At 51.9% G+C, this 19919-nt stretch overlaps 6 protein-coding genes across 6 annotated transcripts; 4 read left to right on the plus strand and 2 right to left on the minus strand.

Annotated features, from left to right (window-relative positions):
• Positions 1-928: 928 nt before the first annotated feature.
• On the plus strand, positions 929-1478 carry MYCTH_2127797 (uncharacterized protein; the record flags this gene model as incomplete). Its single annotated transcript, XM_003663944.1, has 2 exons — positions 929-1257; positions 1325-1478. 2 exons carry the CDS (start codon positions 929-931, stop codon positions 1476-1478), a joined length of 483 nt encoding a protein of 160 aa, XP_003663992.1.
• Positions 1479-1569: 91 nt separating this feature from the next.
• Positions 1570-5023, plus strand: MYCTH_2306276 (uncharacterized protein). The gene is made up of 3 exons (XM_003663945.1): positions 1570-1805; positions 2016-4574; positions 4631-5023. Exons 2-3 carry the CDS (start codon positions 2127-2129, stop codon positions 4880-4882), a joined length of 2700 nt encoding a protein of 899 aa, XP_003663993.1. The 5' UTR covers positions 1570-1805; positions 2016-2126; the 3' UTR covers positions 4883-5023.
• Positions 5024-6286: 1263 nt separating this feature from the next.
• Positions 6287-9100, plus strand: MYCTH_2306279 (uncharacterized protein). The gene is made up of 4 exons (XM_003663946.1): positions 6287-6628; positions 6823-6982; positions 7044-7155; positions 7210-9100. The coding sequence occupies exons 1-4, from the start codon at positions 6620-6622 to the stop codon at positions 8975-8977; spliced, it is 2049 nt and encodes a 682-aa protein (XP_003663994.1). The 5' UTR covers positions 6287-6619; the 3' UTR covers positions 8978-9100.
• Positions 9101-10003: 903 nt separating this feature from the next.
• Positions 10004-11436, minus strand: MYCTH_2306283 (uncharacterized protein). Its single transcript, XM_003663947.1, has 2 exons — positions 11024-11436; positions 10004-10915 (listed from the first exon to the last, which is right to left on the minus strand). Exons 1-2 carry the CDS (start codon positions 11329-11331, stop codon positions 10135-10137), a joined length of 1089 nt encoding a protein of 362 aa, XP_003663995.1. The 5' UTR covers positions 11332-11436; the 3' UTR covers positions 10004-10134.
• Positions 11437-11995: 559 nt separating this feature from the next.
• On the minus strand, positions 11996-13469 carry MYCTH_95158 (dehydrogenase-like protein; the record flags this gene model as incomplete). The annotated part of the gene is made up of 2 exons (XM_003663948.1): positions 11996-12769; positions 12828-13469. 2 exons carry the CDS (start codon positions 13467-13469, stop codon positions 11996-11998), a joined length of 1416 nt encoding a protein of 471 aa, XP_003663996.1.
• Positions 13470-14539: 1070 nt separating this feature from the next.
• Positions 14540-15715, plus strand: MYCTH_2306286 (uncharacterized protein). The gene is made up of 4 exons (XM_003663949.1): positions 14540-14793; positions 14869-14976; positions 15049-15135; positions 15240-15715. The coding sequence occupies exons 1-4, from the start codon at positions 14598-14600 to the stop codon at positions 15479-15481; spliced, it is 633 nt and encodes a 210-aa protein (XP_003663997.1). The 5' UTR covers positions 14540-14597; the 3' UTR covers positions 15482-15715.
• The last annotated feature ends 4204 nt before the right edge of the window (positions 15716-19919 follow it).

Genomic DNA, 19919 nt, shown 5'->3' on the forward strand with positions numbered 1-19919 from the left:
AGCTTCCTGTGAGATATTCACCAGGAAGGCGACGTAAAACCTTGGCTCTTCCGTTACACATTGCCCCGCTTGCCTTAGCCAGAACCAAAGACCGAACGATCCCCTAACCAAGGCCTGCCGTGCCTTTCATTGTAACCTCACCGGCTGTAGAAGGGACACTCACTGAATGCCCCGCAGCCTTGATTGGTTGCTGAGGTGTGTAAACCATGCAAAGAGAACATTAGCACGAGCGCGTATGCTGCCAGTCCTGACTTGGGACGATGCTTTGAAGCGAGAGGAGCCGCATCGGGTATCACTGCGAATGTAATTCGTATTCTTCATGCTGAAAAGGCATCTCTGGGTTTGACATACCGATTGAATGTACATCTATCCATGATCATACACTACGCTACCGGTCCCCAAAATAAATGGGTGGGCCGGCCCCAACGGCTAAGCGGGAAGTTCGCTCTGGTAATCAGCAAGTTTCTCAACGGCGGAACTCGCGGACATAGGTCCGTTCATGATGGACTCCAGCACTGTTGACCACCTGAGTCGTGTTTGGCATCGAAATAAAATGAATCAAGGGATAAATCGTGACAGCATACATGAATATGGCGAGATGTGAAACCCCAATCCCATGAGCAGTTGGATTCGTAGAGCGGACAAAACCAGGCTAGGTATGGAGTACATATGTATGTATGTAATCCGTACATACATACATACATACCACGGACGAATCCCCGCAGGCTGTTTCGGTTGCTGTTGAAAGGCAGCCGAAGCTGGTAGCAAAAGGGATAAAATTTGCTCGTGCAGGATGAAAAAAAAAACGCACGAAATGCCAGTAATTTAGGCAAGATCTTACTCCGTACCGTTATGTGAATCTAGCCTTTGACTTCTTCCTTCCTTTCCTTTATTTTGGCATTGTTAGTGGGGTGGCGCGCTTTCCATAATGTTCCTCACTTGCACCAAATTAGGCGAGAAACATTCAGCAGAGCAGGCACGACGGGAGTTCAGACGGTGGAGCCTAGCCGCCAAATTGAGCATCCTGATCCCTGCACACGTGATGGAGGCCCTGTGGCGGCTTCGCGAATGCACCCAGGAGTGCCAGGGGCCCAGGGGGTGCCCGCCTGATCTCGACCACTCGACCTCCGACAGGGCAGCCCCCCAAGCGGGACTGATTTTGCCGTTGCTAAACAAGGAGAAGACGCCATCCTGGCAATCTGTGCCTGTGTCTCCGTCCAAGGCAGTGCCGAAGAACTACTTTCAACCTACGCCTTTGTCAGCACCTTCTATCCCGCATTACTGCACCCCGGAGCCTAGTACAGCGGCAGCACTGGCGGCACAGCATCACCGACCATAGCTACCTTATCGCGCGGATCGGAGGTAGTTCATCAACCGTGAGGAGCTGTCGCAGCCCTCCCCCCGACGCCGTCGACCCAATAACCCCAAACGCACCCGCGAACTCCGTCCGTCACTCGTCCTCCTTCATGGCCAGCTAGGTCGATCCTGCGCCAGTTCCTCTGCTGCTGCCTTCTCTCGCCTTGCGCATCGTCGGTCCCCTCGCGCTCCCCCCCTCCCCCCCCACCGTGACTGGCACATTCACCGCCGAGCCCCCCAGCACCGTTAGGGCACGCATCTCTCTCATTCGCCGCCAGTACGACAGAGCACTGGATTTTTCTATCTCCTACCGTGTTCTTCTTTCCTGCCGATGATAATAAATACACCAAACTGCTTCCGTTTTCTACCTCCTGCCGTCGAAGCACCCCAGGGCGCTCATCCTCGGTTGTAGCCTCTCCGAGGCACCAAGAACGCGATTCCCGATGATGGTGCGTCCCGATTCCTCTTGGTATTGCCTTGCCTTGCTGTTGTTGCTGGGATGATACGTTCGGCATTAGGTCCCGTTGCACATGCGCTTCGATATGGAGCCCACGACTGCGGAACGGCGGCTCGTTTTACATGGATCAGATTTATGGGTCCCGGTGGACCAGGAGCTGTTGTGCGATGGTTGACTAACCTCTTCTCTCTCTCTTCCCCAGACCTCAACTCGACTCCGAGATGTGGATGACAGTTTTGCGAGCCGACGCGGTCACGCCAGCCAACTCTCGATATCCGACCCTAGCCACCACGTCACCGAGACGATAGGGACAATGTACGGCGACGATGAGGACTCGGGTGCCGAGGACAACCGGCCGCTCAGTTTTATAGCGGCCAAGTACGGCGGTGAGCACTTGGACAAGGCTCTGGAGCCGGACCAGCCGGTTGGCGACCGGTTGCGGCTGATGCGCGCCACATCTGACCAGACGAGCGCTACCACTCATCTTTCCCCCACGGATGCCAACGGTCTGAATGGCGGCGGTCTCAGGAAGGCGCAGACACTTCCCGCTCCGTTGTCTACCGACCGGGGCAGCTCGAGCGACCGCCCCAAGTCTCCTCTACCGCAGTTGTCGCCAAATCCGTCCTTGCGGGACGTTCAGAATGCCGAGGCCTCGCAGTATCCGCTGAACGGCATGGACAATGCGGACGACATTGCGCAGGAACTTAGCAATCTGCAGGCGCTACGCCGCATGTCGATGGATGTCGGAAACACTACGGACCCGGACCTTCTTCAGTTTTCTGGCGTGTCGTTGGTGGAAATGCCATCGATAGCACCGAAAGGCGATGACGACGAGGCGGATCCGTCCCGGTTGCTCTGGGTTCCGGCGAGGGTCCACCCCGAGCTCGAACCGACGGCTTTCAAAAACTTCCTTGAGAAGCGAGTGCAGACGTTAAAGCGGAGGTCGGGCGAGTCGCTCCTGTCTGCCGACGGGTTGCAGGGAAATAACTCGGGCAGCTTGAGACGGAAGAAGTCCATGCTCTCTCGACAGGTGAACACGAATAGCGACAGCGGAGAAGGGAACAATGACGGAACGGAAGGGCTTGGCCGTCAACGGTCCTTACATGAGCACGCTGCCGAGCTCAGCCTGTCCGAGCTAGTCAGCGACCCCACCAAGGTCGTGCAGAAGTTGGCGCAAGATACGAGGCAGGAAAACGGCGAGACTGACAGCCCGATTCTGCCCATGGCTCCCGGCATGGGTCTCCGGCGGTCCACCAAAACAACTTACAGAAAAGGGGGAAGTCAGCGCTACGGCGATCGCGCGCCGTTTTCGAAACGTCTCGCGGCGAGGCAGTCCGGGAATGAGACCAAGGAGGAACCACCCCCGGTCCCGGCACTTGATCCGTCCATAGGAAAGCCCCTTACGAGAGTCCAGTCCGAGCCCATCACTGAGAATTACTCGCGCCCGACCCGGACCGTGCGCAGGCAGCAAAACTTTTCGAGGGAAGCCCCTGCATCTATTTCATCACCTACAGCGGTAGCGGATGAGCCGGCCATAGGTGAGGATGCGAGCCCCGCTACAACCACCTCACCACCAAAAACCCAGGCGCTTCCTGTCCGCTCCTCTTCAACGTCGGCAGTGCATTCGCCCGCTGTTCCTGTGCCGCAAATTGTCGAAACGCCGCCCGCAGACGAGAGTTCGCAGCCAACGCAGCCGCCTCCCGAGAAGTTTTCTCCTCCACAGAAAGCCTCGTTGCAGAGCCATCCTGAACAGTCTCCTGTGGACTCCCCAACGCGCTCGACCAAACGCCCTGCCCTTACCAAGTCCTCTGTATCGGTATCTGCTGCAAGGTCGAACAGCGTAAAAGAGCAGGGCTCGTCTGCCCAGAACCCCTTGGCTGAGATCAACCAGCCCCAAGCATTGCCTGGAAGCAGCAACACCACCACGAGCAGTTTGACCTTCATCCCCACGTTCGACAGCATCGAGAAGAAGTTTGACAAGAAGAGTAAGGAAAAGGACGACAACGAAAGCATCGCTTCTCACAAGTCTACTTCGAGTTGGAAGTGGTTCAAGAGCGAGGACAAGGAGAAGAAAAAGCGGGAGAAGGAGAAGGAGAAAGAGCGCGAGCGTGAGCGGGAAAGGGAACGGGAGGAGCAAGCTCGAAAGGCAAAAGCCAGGTCTGGCGACAAGACCCATGATCACGCTCGAATGGATGTTCTTCAGAGTTCAATCGACAACGTTGCCAAGGGCCGCGAGAGTCTCCGCTTGGACCGGGATAGTCTCGAAGGTATACCACAGGAGGAACGGAAGAAAGAGACAAACCGGAAGGCGAGCGAGGGTAAGAAAGAGAAGGAAGGCTTTTTCGGCGGCTTGTTTGGAGTTTCGAAGAAGAATCGGGACAAGGAGTCGAGTCACAAGAAGAAAGAGCACCGTCCGTTGACACCTGACCCGCCGCCGCGACCGCTTCGACCAGATATCGACTACCCCTGGACACGGTTCCCTATCATTGAGGAGAGGGCGATCTATCGGATGGCTCACATCAAGCTCGCCAACCCGCGCAGGCCATTGCACAGCCAGGTGCTCCTCAGCAACTTCATGTACTCGTACCTTGCAAAGGTTCAGGCCATGCACCCGCAGCTTCAAATTCCCACTTCGCCGCAACAAAAGAGGCAGGAAGAGGAAAGGAAACGTCGCGAAGCCGAGGAGGCGCAGTTGCGGATGGAGCAGCAAATGGCGCAGCAGGCTGTCCAGGATGGGAGCTTCGACTTTGAGTACCATCGAGTAAGTTCTCGTTGCGAGACCCTTCCAACCCCAACATCGACTGACCGTGTTCCTAGTCTGGCAGCAACTACGGCGACGCTCCAGTCCAGCATGATTACGTAGATGATGCACAAATCTACGATTATGATCATGGCGACCATCCGCAAAATGGCGGGGATTGGGATGCCGATGCACAGGCGCAAGGACATGGCCGGGGCCATGTGCGTCAGGCCAGCGGCAGCGGCAGCGGCCAGCAGGACAGCTACTACTATGCACAGGGCAGCAACAGACGACCAGATAACGATGACGAGAACAGCGATATGTGGTAGAACTACCATCGTCGCGTGCGAGTCGACGAGGATGCTCAATCGTCCGAGGTGGGTGAGGATGCCAAACTGAGCAAAGCACCCAAGCAAAAGCGAGGCACCTCTCCTTCGGCAGACAATGGCAAGAACCGAGGAACGACAGGGCGCCGGCGGTCTCTGTACAAGCGCATGCGTGTCTGGGCTAGCATACTGGGACCGCAACCTCTGCCATCGCCGGTGTCGTCGGCATCGCCCTTATAGGTACCGCAGCCACCAGAGTTACTGCCACCATCGGCATGCGGACTCTACGTCTCGTGTTTCTCGGTTGGTGTCGAGAGCAGCCGTGCAGCGAAAGGCAGGTCGCCTCCCGTCCGAAAATCGCCAACGCCCTGATTCTTTGAGTCAGTTCTTTTTTTCTCCCGCCTTGGGAGGAGGAGAACTCCTTGGGGCATAGCACAACAACAGCAGTACAGCAAGTGCGGCACGACGTACGATCGAGCTATGCACTGACACAGCGAGCATTTGTCCATGTATCTCTCGATTGGGTTGGATTGAGCGGACTTGAGACGCATGAGTTTCTCTACTTATTCCCCTTTTGCTTTTTTTCCGTATCTGTATTGTTCCAAGCATAGCCTGGCATGGATGGGTTGACTTAGGCGGAGGGAATGGGTTTCAAAGGAAGGGAGGCAATGAGTCGGGCCTTTTTGCTGGGGTTGGCGAAAGGCTGTTGGACAGTTTGTTGCCTCAGATAAGCAAGGCGTTGTACTGCCTGGGTATATATACAAACCTACGTACCCCCCTTACTTACAGGCAAATGAGCGGGTATCGGTATAGGCGTTTGCAATTCGACTGGTACGGGGATGTGGTTATTATTGTGTACTTTTCGGTAGTAGAAGGAGACCTTGCCCTTGCCTTCTCACCGAGCGTTGTGCTATGGCATGTACGGAATACAACGATAACTGAACTCGAAAGAAGTCTGGCCCACAGCCCCCCCGATTTTAGCTTCATAGCGAGGGACCCCAAAAAAAAAAAAAAAAAAAAAAAATTACCCTTGCGGCTCTCCTGTCTCTTCGATCTCTGCTCGTTGGTTCACTCCCTCGAGCACATCACGATAAACTATGGAAGTAGTTAGGATTGTATTGTTCTCCATGACCGTTCGCAGGTGTCGGCAGCTCGTTGTCAACTTGGCCGAAGAGGTAGGCTCTCTTGAGGTTGTTGAGGCCGTTGAGGCCGTTGAATCACGCCGACGAGGAAACCCACTTTGCAAGTCGATTGATTCTCTTGTTTCTGTGGTAGCCTGTGTTAACTCCCCGCCTGCGTTGTGGGGTCATAAAATCACGCGCTAAACCGAAAGGGGCGAAGCTAACGTTAATGGGACCTCCCCTTGCCGTGCACTCGCAGCTGCAGCAGCAAGTTGCACTTCAGTTTCTCAGCCATTCACAGATTCGCAGTAGCGCTGGGCAACTTTCGAAAATCTTCATCCTCGGCGAGCATAATCACCGCTTTGTCCCTCCCGCCTCGACCATAGTCGCCATCTGCGCGATTTGTGCCATTTACCGTTGCCTCACGGGGGCCTTTTCTTTCCTTTGATACCCGCGTCGGTTGTGCTAGCTACGGGTGACTTGCGAACAACGGTCGCGCCTCGATTCTCGGCGTTCGCCAGTTACCGAGTCTAACTGTTAACAACATTAACAACACTCTCCTTTCCCTTCAACCTCCCAGCCCGCATCGACTCGACTCGTGCACGAATTGATTGGCGGAATGGCCTCTGTGAGTTCTTTTCCTCTTCAGTCTCTGCCGGCTCCACGGAGTGTCCGCCCGTCCTCTTCCCGGCTCGGTATCTTTCAGCCTCGTCGATTTTGCCAGACGAATCCATTCAGGTCGAAGCTGCTACCGTGCCTGACAAGCTTCCGACGGACGCAAGGACAAGTTATCGCGGACATTCGATGCTAATGCCTCACCAGCAACCTCGGCAGAACCCCTACAACCAGGGCTACATGCCCAACGGCGCAGCCCCCCCCCATCAGACCGCTCCGGTCCCTGGAGCCACTCCTCTGCTTCCGAACCATGGCCGCATCATTCAGACCGGGCCCATCAGAATTCTCTGCATCGCAGACGTGCGAGGTGCGAACATGCTTTGCGACAGTCCGGACTCTGCGCCGGTTTATTGACACGAGCGACACAGGCAACCTCCGCTCCCTTAACGAACTCGCCCGCTCGGCCCGCGCCGATTACATCATTCACACCGGCGATTTTGGTTTCTACGATGAGACATCCCTTGAGCGCATTGCTGAAAAGTAGGTCGGTATCGAAAGATTTCTTGCGAGGCTTGCTGACTCTCGTCGCAACAGGACCCTGAAGCATGTCGCGCAGTATTCCCCCTTGATTTCGGAAACCACGAAGAAAGCCATCGCACAAGGCGTTCAGGGTTCGGTCAAGTCGCGGTTTCCAGCAAGCGAGCTCCCCCTGTCAGAGCTTCCGCAGCTCCTCAGCGGCGAGCTGAAATTGGACGTACCCGTCTACACAGTATGGGGCGCTTGTGAGGACGTGCGGGTGCTGGAGAAGTTCCGATCAAAGGAGTACAAGGTACCCAATCTCTACATCATCGATGAGGCGCAGTCCATGCTGCTCGAGGTTGGCGGTGTGAAGCTCCGGCTTCTCGGCTTGGGCGGCGCGGTGGTCATGCACAAGCTGTTCGACAATGGCGAAGGCCGGACAACGATTGCCGGTGGCCAGGGAACAATGTGGACAACGTTGTTGCAGATGGGCGAACTCGTCGATACGGCGAACCGCGTCTACGATCCCACCGAAACCCGCATCTTCATCACGCACGCATCCCCGGCTCGCGAGGGCATCTTGAACCAACTCTCAGTGACCCTCAAGGCGGACTTTTCCATCTCGGCCGGCCTCCACTTTAGGTATGGAAGCTCGTACAACGAGTTCAGTGTCAATCCCACCCTGGACCATTACCGCGGCAAACTGGCGGCGTCCAAGGCGTCATTCAATGACGTATGGGAGACGGTCAAGGGTGAAGTCGAGCCGGCTATCAGCCAGGTCGAGGCCCAACAAACCTTGCTTAAGAATGCGTTGGCCGTTGTTGAGAAGATGCCCTCGACCGCAGCCGGCGGAAACCCCTTTGGCGGAGCGCCTGCCGGCCAATCGGCCGCGGCTCTCGGTCAGGTCGACGAAAGCGCCTTCAAGAACCTGTGGAACTTCAACCTTGCGGATGCTACCTTTGGCTGGCTTGTCCTGGAGATTCAGGATGGTCGAATTGGTACCGAGATGCGGGCTCAGGGATTCAACTTCTCGCACCGTGGAGCCAAACAACAGCCGAATGTGCAGCCCGCCCCGGGCCCCTCGGGCGCGGGTACGAGCCCAGCCGCCCCCACAGGTCCTTCTGCGCCGCCAGCAGCCACCCCTGCAGCTCAACCGAAAGCCCCCACTCCCGCCCAGCAGCCTAAACCCTCGGCTCCGACACCTGCTCCGGCCCAGAGCAAGCCTGCAACCCCCCAGCCCGCGCCGGCTACTTCCCCGGCACTCAAGGAACAGAAGGCGGCCCCGGCCGCTGCTAACGGCGCTGCCGCTTCGTCCGAAACAGCACCTGCTCCAGCGTCGAAGACCCCGGCAGACAATATTATTGGGCTCTTCATCATGAACGCTCAGAGTGATGAGCAAGTACGCGACCTGTTCGCTGAGGAGGACAAGGCCAAGATCGTGAAGATCGACCGGTGGGGCGCAAACAACAAGGTGGCGCAGTTCAAGACGACGGAAGACCGAGACGCTGCCATGGAGCGACTCCCGGATGAAGTCAAGAACCGCGCGCCCGGGCAGGAGGATCGCTCGAAGCCGCTCGTCAAGATCTTTTCACCGCCTCCGCGCCAGTTCTCACGCGGCGGTGCTGGTAACTGGGGCAGCAGCCGTGGTGGCAGGGACGGCGGTAACTCGCAAAGTGGCTACCGCAGCGCTGGTGGCGGAGGTGCTAGCGACAGCGAAGGTGCTGGACGCCGCGGTGGGCGTGGTGGCCGAGGCCGCGGTGGTGAGCGCGGACGGGGCAGAGGCCCGCGAGGTGGCGGCGCGAAGGGCGAGGGTGCTGGCTCTGCTCCATCGGCTGACTCTTAGGGGCCTCAGCCTGCAGTCAGAGTACTGCCCAAGACGGATGAGTGGTACCGACATGGTCGCTCAACGTCCGGATAAATTTTCTCATAGGGTTCCGTCCTGTCGCTGATAAACCCCTCCCCCCCCCCCCCCCCCCCCCGCCTCCCTCGAAGACGACCCGAAATCGAACTCCAGGACGACAAGAAAACTGCTCACATCGACCACCGCAGCCTCACAAGAAGCTTCTTTTCGGTGTGACGATATCCGACTTGCCTCCTAGCAGGTCAATCTTATTGTTTCACTTTTTTTTTTATCATTCGGAGCGGCGGAGCCTAGATGGATGAGGCTCGCTGCTTGTTTTATGGCTTCGAAGATAATAAACGGCGGCGGAGCGGGAGGAGGTTCGGGAGGAAAAAGAAGCGACAGGTCTCTGTGACTCTCTGGTTTTTTTTCTTGGACCTGCGTCGTTTGGGGGGAAGGAACCGGTTGATGGAGTTCTAAAGTTGCGTTGGTCGTTGGTTGTCTTGCTCCTTGCCCTCGTCCGTTCCGGTACACTCAGCAGCATACTTGCCTACGCTACAATCCCGAGAGCAGAGGAAATAACGGCAGCTTCAGCGAAGTAGCGGTAGCTTCTGCTTCTGCTAGGACGGTATGGTAGTTCGGATAGTGAATATTAGCATTGCTGGTGCCGGAGGGTTCTGATGTGCCTATATGATGGGTGCGGTTTTATTTTTATGGCATGCGTTTTCAATTCTCCACGAGTTCAATGATACCACGCCAGGAGCTAAGGTGCCTTGAATTTTATTAATTACAATCGATGCCCTGAATCAGAGAGCCGCCGCACTGTACCAAACGCTGGGTACTTCATTCCTGCCAACAGATGAACATTAACCGCGGTCTTTGCGGTGGGGAATGAGTGGCATGCCAAAGATCTAATCATGATATGGTACACTCAAGCATCGTACTGTACATGTTACATACATACAAGAACCGCGCCTCTCGTACATTCTTCTCGTCCCTTTAGGTTCTCAGCCCCGCCCCCCCCCCCCCCCCCCGCGGGCCCAACCCTCCTCTCCGCCTCCCCTTTCTTTCGAACCGGCTTGGTTTTGTTTATTATTGTTGATATCAAGTTATTTATTTTTCTTTTAATTGCCGGACCATTGAGGTAGACAAGTAGGAGATCAATCCCGGGGCTTCATGCCCTTATGAATGGCGGCCACGCCGCCGGTGAGGTCCTCGTAGCCTTCGCCGGCGACGACGAAGCCGGCGTCGACGATCATGTCGCGGAACTCGGTCTGGCTCGGGAAGCGCTCGATGCTCTCGACGAGGTACTGGTAGCTGTCGCGGTCGGCGGCGACGAGCTGGCCGATGAGGGGGATGGCGCGAAAGGACCACTCCTTGTACAGGCTGTTGAAGAGCGGGTGCTTGTCGGCCTTGCTGAACTCGAGACAGGCGAAGACGCCGCCGGGCTTGAGCACGCGGCGGGCCTCGCGCAGGGCGGCGGGGATGTTGCTGAAGTTGCGGATGCCGAAGGCGACCGTGTAGAGGTCGACGCTCGAATCCGGGATGGAGCCGGTCGCGGTGGCCGGGTCGAAGAAGGCCTGCTCGGGCTTCTGCGTCTGGCTGTCGTGCGTCGTCGGCTCCGAGGGGGACGGGTACGGGTGCAGCGGCCGGGTTCGGCTGAGGTCCTCGGCGTTGGCCTCGACAAAGGAGAGGGCCGCTCGCTGCGAGGCCGGGAGCTGGGCCGAGCGCTGCTTGCCCACCGTGAGCATGGCCCGGTTGATGTCCGACATGGTCACCCGCACGGACGGGTTGCCGTTGAGCACGTGGGCCGTGTGCAGCATGCGGAAGGCGATGTCGCCGGTGCCGCCGGCGACGTCGAGGATGTGTTGCGGCCCGCGGGGGTCCCCGTCGCTGGTGAGGGGGGAGAAGCCCGGGTTGAGGGAGGCGACAAAATGGTCTCTGCGGCCCATTGTCAGAAATAAGCTAATTTTTTTTTTTTTTTCCTTTTCTCTTCTTTAAGGGGAATTGAGAGGTGACGGCGATATTGGGGGAGGAGGGAACACGCACTTCCACACCCGGTGCCAACCAAAGGACATCAGATCATTCATGCGATCGTATGACTCGGCGACGCTCGTGAACACGCCGGCCACCCGCTCCCTCTTCTCGCCTTCCGTTACCGTCTGGAAGCCAAAGTGTGTTGGCCTGGACGGGTCGGGGATCGCATATTCGGGGGTTGCCGAGGACGGGGAGGAACTCGCGGCAAGGGAGGGAACGGTTGTCGAAAAGGGCCGTGTAAAATGTACTTGTTGGGCGGGGTGCGTGACGGCGTTCCGCACGGGACGGAGCGCCCTTCTGAGAGCTGTCCGGGCAGCCATGCTGAGCGAATTGACGGCACCGGCGCAGCTTCGGGACCGGATCTGGAAAGGCAGCTCGCGGGATCAGCTTATTGATGCAACGCGCGCGCTCGACTTCGGATGCGAAAAATCATCGGGTCGGCCCGGGAGGGTTTGTGGCTGTTTCCCCCTGTTACATGTGGCTCGTTCGACCCAATCGGGCGGTCCTCAACAGCAGCCCTGAATGCGGGGTAGCCCAAGCTGCCTAGTTGTGTGGGGGTTCACCGCAAACGGTGCTCATACCCATCATCCGGGGTTGGCTGTGGTGTTTCACGTACCTTTATTGATGTGCTTCGGCGTCTCGAGCTTTCTTTGGCTCTATCAAAGCACGGGAAACGCTGCGAACGTATTTAATGCCGACGACTCCGAGAAGCGCAGTGATGCTCAACACACAAAGCACGGCGATGACAATGCGGCCCTCGTCCGTCATCCTGTCGTGAGCGGATTGTTTTCCCGAGAATGTTGATGCGGCGGCAAGGTAGTTGTTGATCCAGATTTTGTTTTTACTTTGATGATTCGCGTGCAGCTGGTTGTTATTTTTCGAGAGCGGACCGTTGCACAGAAAGGCAGTCACCAAGGTCTGTGGTTACCACTATCTTCGGAAACTGCTTTCATCAGACGAAATTGGCCAGCTCACTGGCTTGGTTTATTTATCTAAACTCTCCTTTCCGCCCAGAAATTGCTCAAGCTCATACTCGTCAGGGTATCTCTCCAACTGGCTCTTCAGCTCCTTCATCTGCTGCTTCAGGTCCGGCGTCAGCTCTTCGTACACGTCCTCAAACATGGTCCTGAGTGGCGGCTTCTTCTCGCGCTCAGCCTCGGAGAAGGCCTTGAGCACATCCCGCCGGATGCTCTCGCGAGCCTCCTTCTCCTTATTCTCATCCCAGCAGCCCTTGGCCTCCATCCACTTGCGCAGCCTTGCAATCGGGTTGTCTCGCCGCTTCCAGTCCTCCACCTCCACCCTGGCGCGGTACGCAAACGAGTCATCCGACGTGCTGTGGTGGCTGACTCGGTATGTCATCGCCTCGATCAGGACCGGTCGGCCACCGTCCTGCAGCGCCAGCTCGCGCGCCTTCTTCGTCACCTCACGGACCGCCCAGAAGTCGTTGCCGTCCACGCGGATCGTCTCGATGCCGTAGCCGATGCCGCGGCTGGCGATCCCGTCGCCGCGATACTGCTCCAGCGTCGGCGTCGAGATGGCGTACCCGTTGTTGCGGCAGATAAAGATAACCGGGCAGGACCTCGTCGCGGCGATGTTGAGGGCTGCGTGGAAGTCACCCTCACTCGCCGCGCCCTCGCCAAAGTACGCCACTACCACCCGCGGCGGTGTGCTGGGGTCCTGCATCCGCTGGATCTTAAGCGCGTACGCCGCCCCAGAAGCCTGCGGGAGTTGCGTCGCGAGGGGCGAGGAGATGGTGTGCTGCGACGGGTTAGCATGGGCCTGCGGTCGTTACGGAGGGCAACCAAGGTGAACTGACAATATTCAACTCCCGGCTCCCGTAATGTACCGGCATGTTCCTGCCCTTTCCCGGGTCCTTGTGGTTCGCAAATAGCTGGTTCATGAAGTCGGCCAGCGCGAAGCCCCGCTGCTTGAACACGCCCTGCTCGCGGTACTGGCAGAACACGACATCGTCCTTGGTCAGCGCCGAGGCAGACCCCACCGATACGGCCTCCTCGCCGGCTGAAACCATGTAGAAGCTCAGCCGGCCCTGGCGCTGCGCTTCGAACATGATCACGTCCATGATGGACACGGTCAGCATGTCGCGATACAGCTTGATCACCTCCTCGTCGCTGAGGTCGGGCTTGAAGTCGGGGTCCACGACGACACCGTGTTGGTCGACTACCCGGTACGTCGGCAGTGCCGGGTAGTCCGCGGGCTGCTCGAAGCGCATCGTGTTGCTGAAGGCCGACTTGACCGCGCCGGGGAACATGACATGCTTCGAGTCAAGCCGCTGCGAGAGGGAGCTAGCATCTCGGCGGTGTTGTAGGCGTTGCTGGTGGTCCGCGAGCGCGCCCAAGGGAGGGGCGAGCAGCGGTGCCGGCCGCACAGAGGGACAGAGCCGAGCTCCTCCACGGCGCAAGAGGGGCCCGTGAGGGCGGGACAACCGGATTCCCTTCATCTTCGGAACGTAGCGAGCCTGAGTTGGACGAGGATGCCGAGGTGTGAGGTGGGAGAGGTCAAGATCTCGTCGCCGTTCCCATCAATTAAGAGGAAGTTGGGGAGCATATTGTCCCTCGAGATCCGGAAGAAGAGGGAGGAGGTCGGCTGGGGAGGATCCCATCTGGGGTAAACGACGTCACTTGTGCCGACGCAAGCCGTCGCATGCCCCCCAGTCTTGGCGCTCAGGGGTCTCCCCCAATCAACCTCAGGTACGGAGTACTGCTGCTGCAGAGTATTCGTCTCGTCCGCGCTTCGTGTGTACGCAGCACGCCAGCATACAGCGTGGTGTATGTATTGGTTCCGGAGTGGTGCATTCCGTACGGTGGCGTCCAGCAGCGCTTTGGCGATTTCAGACTCACCGGGGAACTGCGGCTTTCCTGTGTAAAGGGCTTTGGCAATCTCCCTTATCCAAAGGCTGAATAACCGAAATCTTGCCAGAGGCGTTAACCAAATAGCGCACCCAAACTAGTTAGAGGTCAAGACACAACTCTCCTGGTGTAGGAAGCTACCGGCATTCACATTATGATGATTACCAGGAACTTCTCTACAGTACCTATCCTTCTGGAAAGACGATATTCCGTACGCGGAAAGGTGCTCCGTAATTGGCAGCGGATGAGGTGCGCCAAGGAAAGCTTAACAGCGCTGGGGTTCCATGCAAATCCACGAAGGTACAGTATGTAATCCGTACATTACTGTACTGCTCGCAGTATGCAATACCATAGTAATCATAGTACGCAGTAATCTGTACTTAGCACTCGGTTGGTCGACCAGACCAGGTCGGTGGTTCGAACGAAAGAGTCTCGTCCATTGGTAGCCCTAGCCCTACAGATGAGCACTCATTCACGACGGAGTTTTGTAGTGTTTTGCTTTACGAAACATTGTGGCACAGTCCTGCTCCCTTGAAGTTAGTTAGGCACCATGGACCGCACAGTACGGGACGACGCATGCAAACTGTGGTTGCATTTGCCCCCGGCGAAAGGCGCGGGTCCACATATTCATCTCGACGCCATTTTGCAGGAATCCGCTGGCTTGGGATAACTAGTGCTAGTAGCAAACAAAGAGCAACCCACTGCTTTCTAATCTGGAAATGAGCTTCAGGGTAACCACGAGACTACCAAGGATCTATCAATCTTTTCCCACTAAGCTTTTCCGTGTAAACTTCGGCGGCCCCGATGTTGTCCTGCGACCGTGGAAGTTCGCGTCGGCGCTGTTCGACATCAAAACGGACCGCGAAGGTTATGTCTACTCGAGAGCTGAAGATGTAGACGCTGGGACTTATCTGGGTACGCTGAACTCATATTTTCATTCATTGCTATCGCGACTGAGTACCTAGACATCCTCTAACCCCAGTGCCGCAGGCCCAAATGGCGCCATCATGAGGCCGAACAGCCCCATGCTACACGCTGTCCTCACCAAGCACTGGATGCATAGGGACGAAGGTGCGGTCATTTATGAGATTGAGCAAGGTATTTCTCGGAGCATGTTCCATGACTTATAAGGCGACAACCGCAGCTGTACTGACGCTGTTAACATCAAAGGGACCGAGGTTACTCAAGGTCTGACGCTCGTTCACGAGCGCAGCGATGTTTTCTCCCTCCAACCAGATACAAGGATGCTTCTCTCAGGTACTGAAACTGTTACCCTGCCTACTTCCAGACACATACTCCCATTCCGTCCTGTCACACCCAGGCCGGCTTACTGACCCAAAAGTTTGGTCTACTCTTCCCAGAGTTCAACAAGGTGGTCACCCAGTTTCTGCAAACCAATGGAAGAGTCTACACCAAGAAGCAGTTCCTAGAGGCGTATCCGAGGCCTATCAAGATCGAAGGCGCACACATTGTCCGGAGTATCATCAACCCCGGGCAAAATAACGAAGCCGCCAAACGGTCGATCGAGCGTCCAAAGAAACGGTGGCGGAGAGACTATGAAGGACGGTATGCATTTGGGGCTTTCAAAGGGCCCAAGTTCTGAGTCCTTTTCCGACAAGCCTTCCAGAGGAGGACTGCTCTTTGCTCCGCTCTCAGCGATTTGTCTGTGGCAAGGGTTGTGGCGTGGAAATGTACAATTATATGTGCGTGGTCGGTGTTGCTGGCGTATCTCAAAGAGCTACTATCTGAATATTACCTACTTAAGAGATTTCTATGTTCGCATCAAGTTATTCCGGCAGAGAACCAACAATACCGTTTGAGAAAAGTGTTTTGCTCATGGTTGCCTTCCCCTCCGTCTGCACCAACTTCCTTCGACGTCACCCCTCACTCTATCCAGTCTCTTCATCCCCCTTCCGCTCAAATGTCCCGCTCTTCTGTCTTTAACTAGGAAGTTTGTTTCATCAATCCACCGTCTTGATACCGTCTGCTTGTGTTACAGGACTCGGCTGCCAGGGGTCAGATCTGACCGACCGACCCACTGGCAGCAGAGACTAACCTAGGTCATAATTTGTAACTTAGACTACTCTTGTTATAGTATTTGACTGTCTATAGGTCAAATCTGACTGACCTACCAACAGGGATGACGAGCTAGGGTTAACATGTATTTAGACAGCTTCTCTAAGTGCCTCTGGCACTTAGAATAATCAACGCTTTTATTACCTACTTTTACAGACTATAATAGTTAGTCTAGGAGTACCGCCTATAACGTAAATACCATTATAGTATTATACCTTTATAGCCTTTCTAAGCTATACTAATTATAGTTACTAAGCTATAGGAAGTAGTACCTACTACTAGTTCGAATCTATGATCTTGTTACTAATTACAAGCGTTCGAATGTTATAAGAGACTATTTACCTAGATAAGCGACTATATCCCTCTGCTTAAGTAAATGCCTAAATGGTTAGATATAACGGTAATAGTAACTCCATTAAGATCTAATAAATAAGCCTAAACTATAATAGGTATATTAGACCTACTACTTTATCATTAGGAACGCTTACTAGCGCTAGGTTTAGAGGCTTACTCTAATAGAACTTCGAATCCTTGAGTTAATAGTATCCTTTAAGGAGGCTAACTAGTATTTAGCTTATATATAAGACTTTAATAACTACCTAATTGACGAAGATTACCTAGAGTTATGGAATCTTAACAAGTATATATTAAAAGGACTTGTAAATCGCTTTATTAAGTATCTTCTCTAGCTTTTAGATTAGGTGCTTATTCTACTATTACTATTAGAAATAAGAGCTATATTAGAAGTATAAGTTTAGGAGGAATCCTAACTTAGGAGACCTTTAGAGACCTTAAAAATGCTAAGTCCTGATGGCCTAGTTTAATAATTTACTATATTACTAGAAATAGCCTTATAAAGGATAACTTTGCCTACCGGCCTATTAGATTTGTTAGAGATACTAAGGCCTAAGTTAAACTTAGTAGGTCTAAGTTAATAGAGTAATTAGGTATTAAGTAGACCTATTAGAATTATTTAAATTATAATTATAACTAATATACTAAGGGAGCTTTTAGAAAGGGAAGAACCTTAATAGGGGTCTTTTTAAACCCTTTAGCTAATAGCCTATCTAATAGAAGTATTACTAATGATAATGCTATTATTAAATAGTATTATAATAGTAAGATAGGTGCTATAGCCTAAGTCTTAGGTAATATTATTAATATAGTCTATATTAGCATTAGTAAGTATAATATAGTTTGTCTCCTAGCTATATACTACTTTGTTAATAGCTGTTAGTCCTAGGGAGAGCAAATGATTATAGCTAACTATAAGACCTTTCATAATATAGATAAGGATAATACTACTAAGATCTCCTACTTAGAGGCTAGATTTGCCTTTATTAGAGTCGATAGCAAGATAAAGGCCATGCTCTTTAGTATTATCACTAGCACTATAGTTACAGTTAACCTATATAAAGCTACTAAGGCCAAGATCTACTATATTACACTAACGCTATTTGTGACGAACCTAACTCAGACTTCTTCTAAAAGGGTTCAGACGAAGGTAGATTAAGCGGGACAAGCAGGCAGGTCGTCTAAGGGATTCGGTAAAGCCAAAGGGTTTATAACAACACTAGAGTTGTCTCTTACAGTAATTAGCAATGCTTGGTATGAGTATTGTGATTATAGGTTGCTATTACTAGTAAACTCTTAGAGTCTACCTAACGAGTGACTATCTATATATATATATAATCCTAGTGATTACTCCTAATTATAGTGATTGTAAGTAATCGTATAGTGGTGATTATCTTGATCGCTAGTGAGTATAGTAATCACTATACTTCCTATGTTGTAATTAGTCCTTTCGTTCTTTTGACTTGATTAGCCTATTTGTACCGGTGGCTTAGGCGGCATCTATATATATATTTCTATAATACGATGCCCTCCCTCTAAGGCTTTCAACCTAAAAGCCCTCTTTAGGTCGTTTTAAATAGCGCTAACATCCCTTATATTCCTTATATATATTTTTCTCCTTAGCCTCTTATTACCCTTTATACTATTAATTATACTATCTAACGTATATAGATCCCTAGCGTCTATTCGTTATAAGCGTTTAGCTTAGTTTATTTCTAATTACGGGTTTATAGTAATAGTATATTCCTATTACGTAGAGTATAACTAAGTATATAAAATGATTAAAAAATCTCGTCGCTATAAGGCTTACGTACGTTAGGGTCGTGCTTATAATGGTTCTAGCGTTCTAGTTTCTTCTTATAAGTTCCTATTTTCTTACGAGGGTACGTCTCTAATCGCAATATAGTAGATCGTATTATACGTAAGTAACGTCGTTTAAAGGCTAAAGAGAAAGAGGCTAAAGCCTTGCTATAAGAATATTAACGTAAAGCTTCTAAGGCGTTAGCCCGTCTAACTCGGGTTCGTAAACAACGAGAGTTCCTGGTAGAGAAGGGAGCAGACATAGTTATATAGGATTTGTTAAATCTAGACAAATTAGAGGTAGTAGAATAGCAGGAATTGGGGGCTGTTATATAACTTAACGGTGGCGTCGACGTTATTAACTAGAGCGTTATTTTCGGTTCTGTCCTAGGTTTGCCTTTAGCCAATCTAGGTTCTACTAATAGAACTATTCTAGTTTCTTAGGGTAGTTTAAGTTCTTAACTAATTTCTATAAGTTATCTTCTAATCCAAAATTAAGCTATTTAACTAGATATTGTAGTTTCCTGTTAATAATACATAAATCTAGAATTTCTTCGACGTCCTATTTTTCTTCCTTATCTTCTACTTCGATATATATAGCAACTTTAGCGTTTTTCGGTACTAGTTTGAGAAGCGAAATATGAAAAACATCTATCTATAGTTATATAGATAATGGTAACAATAGTTAGTAGTTAGATATCGAAATTCGTTCTTTAATAATAAAAGGTCTGACCTTTTTAAAGTCTAGCTTCGTGTTTAGTCGTTTGGTTTATAGGTTTTGTATAATTAAGTAGACTTTGTCTCCCCTCTCTAGGTAAGGTCCCTCGAGCCTATATTTGTTATAGTAGTTCTTTATTCTAGTCTTGATAAACTCAAGTTCCTTTTTAAGCTTCTTATATAGTATATACATTTGTTCCGCTTTGACTACTACTCTCGGCACTATAACCTCTAATCTTTGCCTAAGGTCTACTTTATATCTATAGTTTACGAAGAATAGTATGACTTTAGTCATTTCCGTTAGTATTATATCATAAGCGAGTTATACTATTAGTAATAGTATAACTTAGTTATCTTGCTAGTAGTTGATGTAAGAATAGAGGTACCATTTAATAACTTGGTTTAGTTACTCTATTTGTCCATTAGTCTACGGGTAATATGCTATTAATAGCTTACTATTAATGCCTAATCGTTATATTAACGCTTGCCAGAACTTTGATACGAACTTAGTATCTCTGTCGGTAATCTATTCTTACGGCCAAGTATATACTAATATAACTTGCTAATAGATTACGTCTACTAGCTATTTAGCTATCTAGGACTCCTTATAGAGAAAGAAATATACCTATTTAGTTAGGTAATCTACTATAATAAGAATACTATTATAGATTATTCCTATAGCTATATCCTTAGATTCCAGTAGCTTCGTAATAAAGTCTATTATAACCAAGCTCTATAGTTTGTCAGCTATTAGTAGTAGCTAAAGTAGCCTATACGGCTTATATCATACCGTTTTGCTTCGATTACAAATGTTATAGTTCTGTATAACTTCCTTAGCTCGTGCCGTTAACTATAGAAAGTCATAGTGTTTCTTAACTTATACGACAGTCTTTATAACTCCTTTATATCCTCCGAGTTTCGACTTGTAAAGTTCTTAAATCATCTATAGCTATTAATCCCTATCGTAAATATATACTTTGCCTCGGTACTAGAGTTTCCTATCTTTTTCTTCTACTCTATTAGGTACTAGTAGTCCAGGTGCTACTTAATACTATACCTTATTAATCCTTTCTTCTCGAAAGATTATATAGCAT

The sequence above is a fragment of the Thermothelomyces thermophilus genome, chromosome 4, assembly GCF_000226095.1.
Source record: "Thermothelomyces thermophilus ATCC 42464 chromosome 4, complete sequence".
Taxonomy (NCBI): domain Eukaryota; kingdom Fungi; phylum Ascomycota; class Sordariomycetes; order Sordariales; family Chaetomiaceae; genus Thermothelomyces; species Thermothelomyces thermophilus.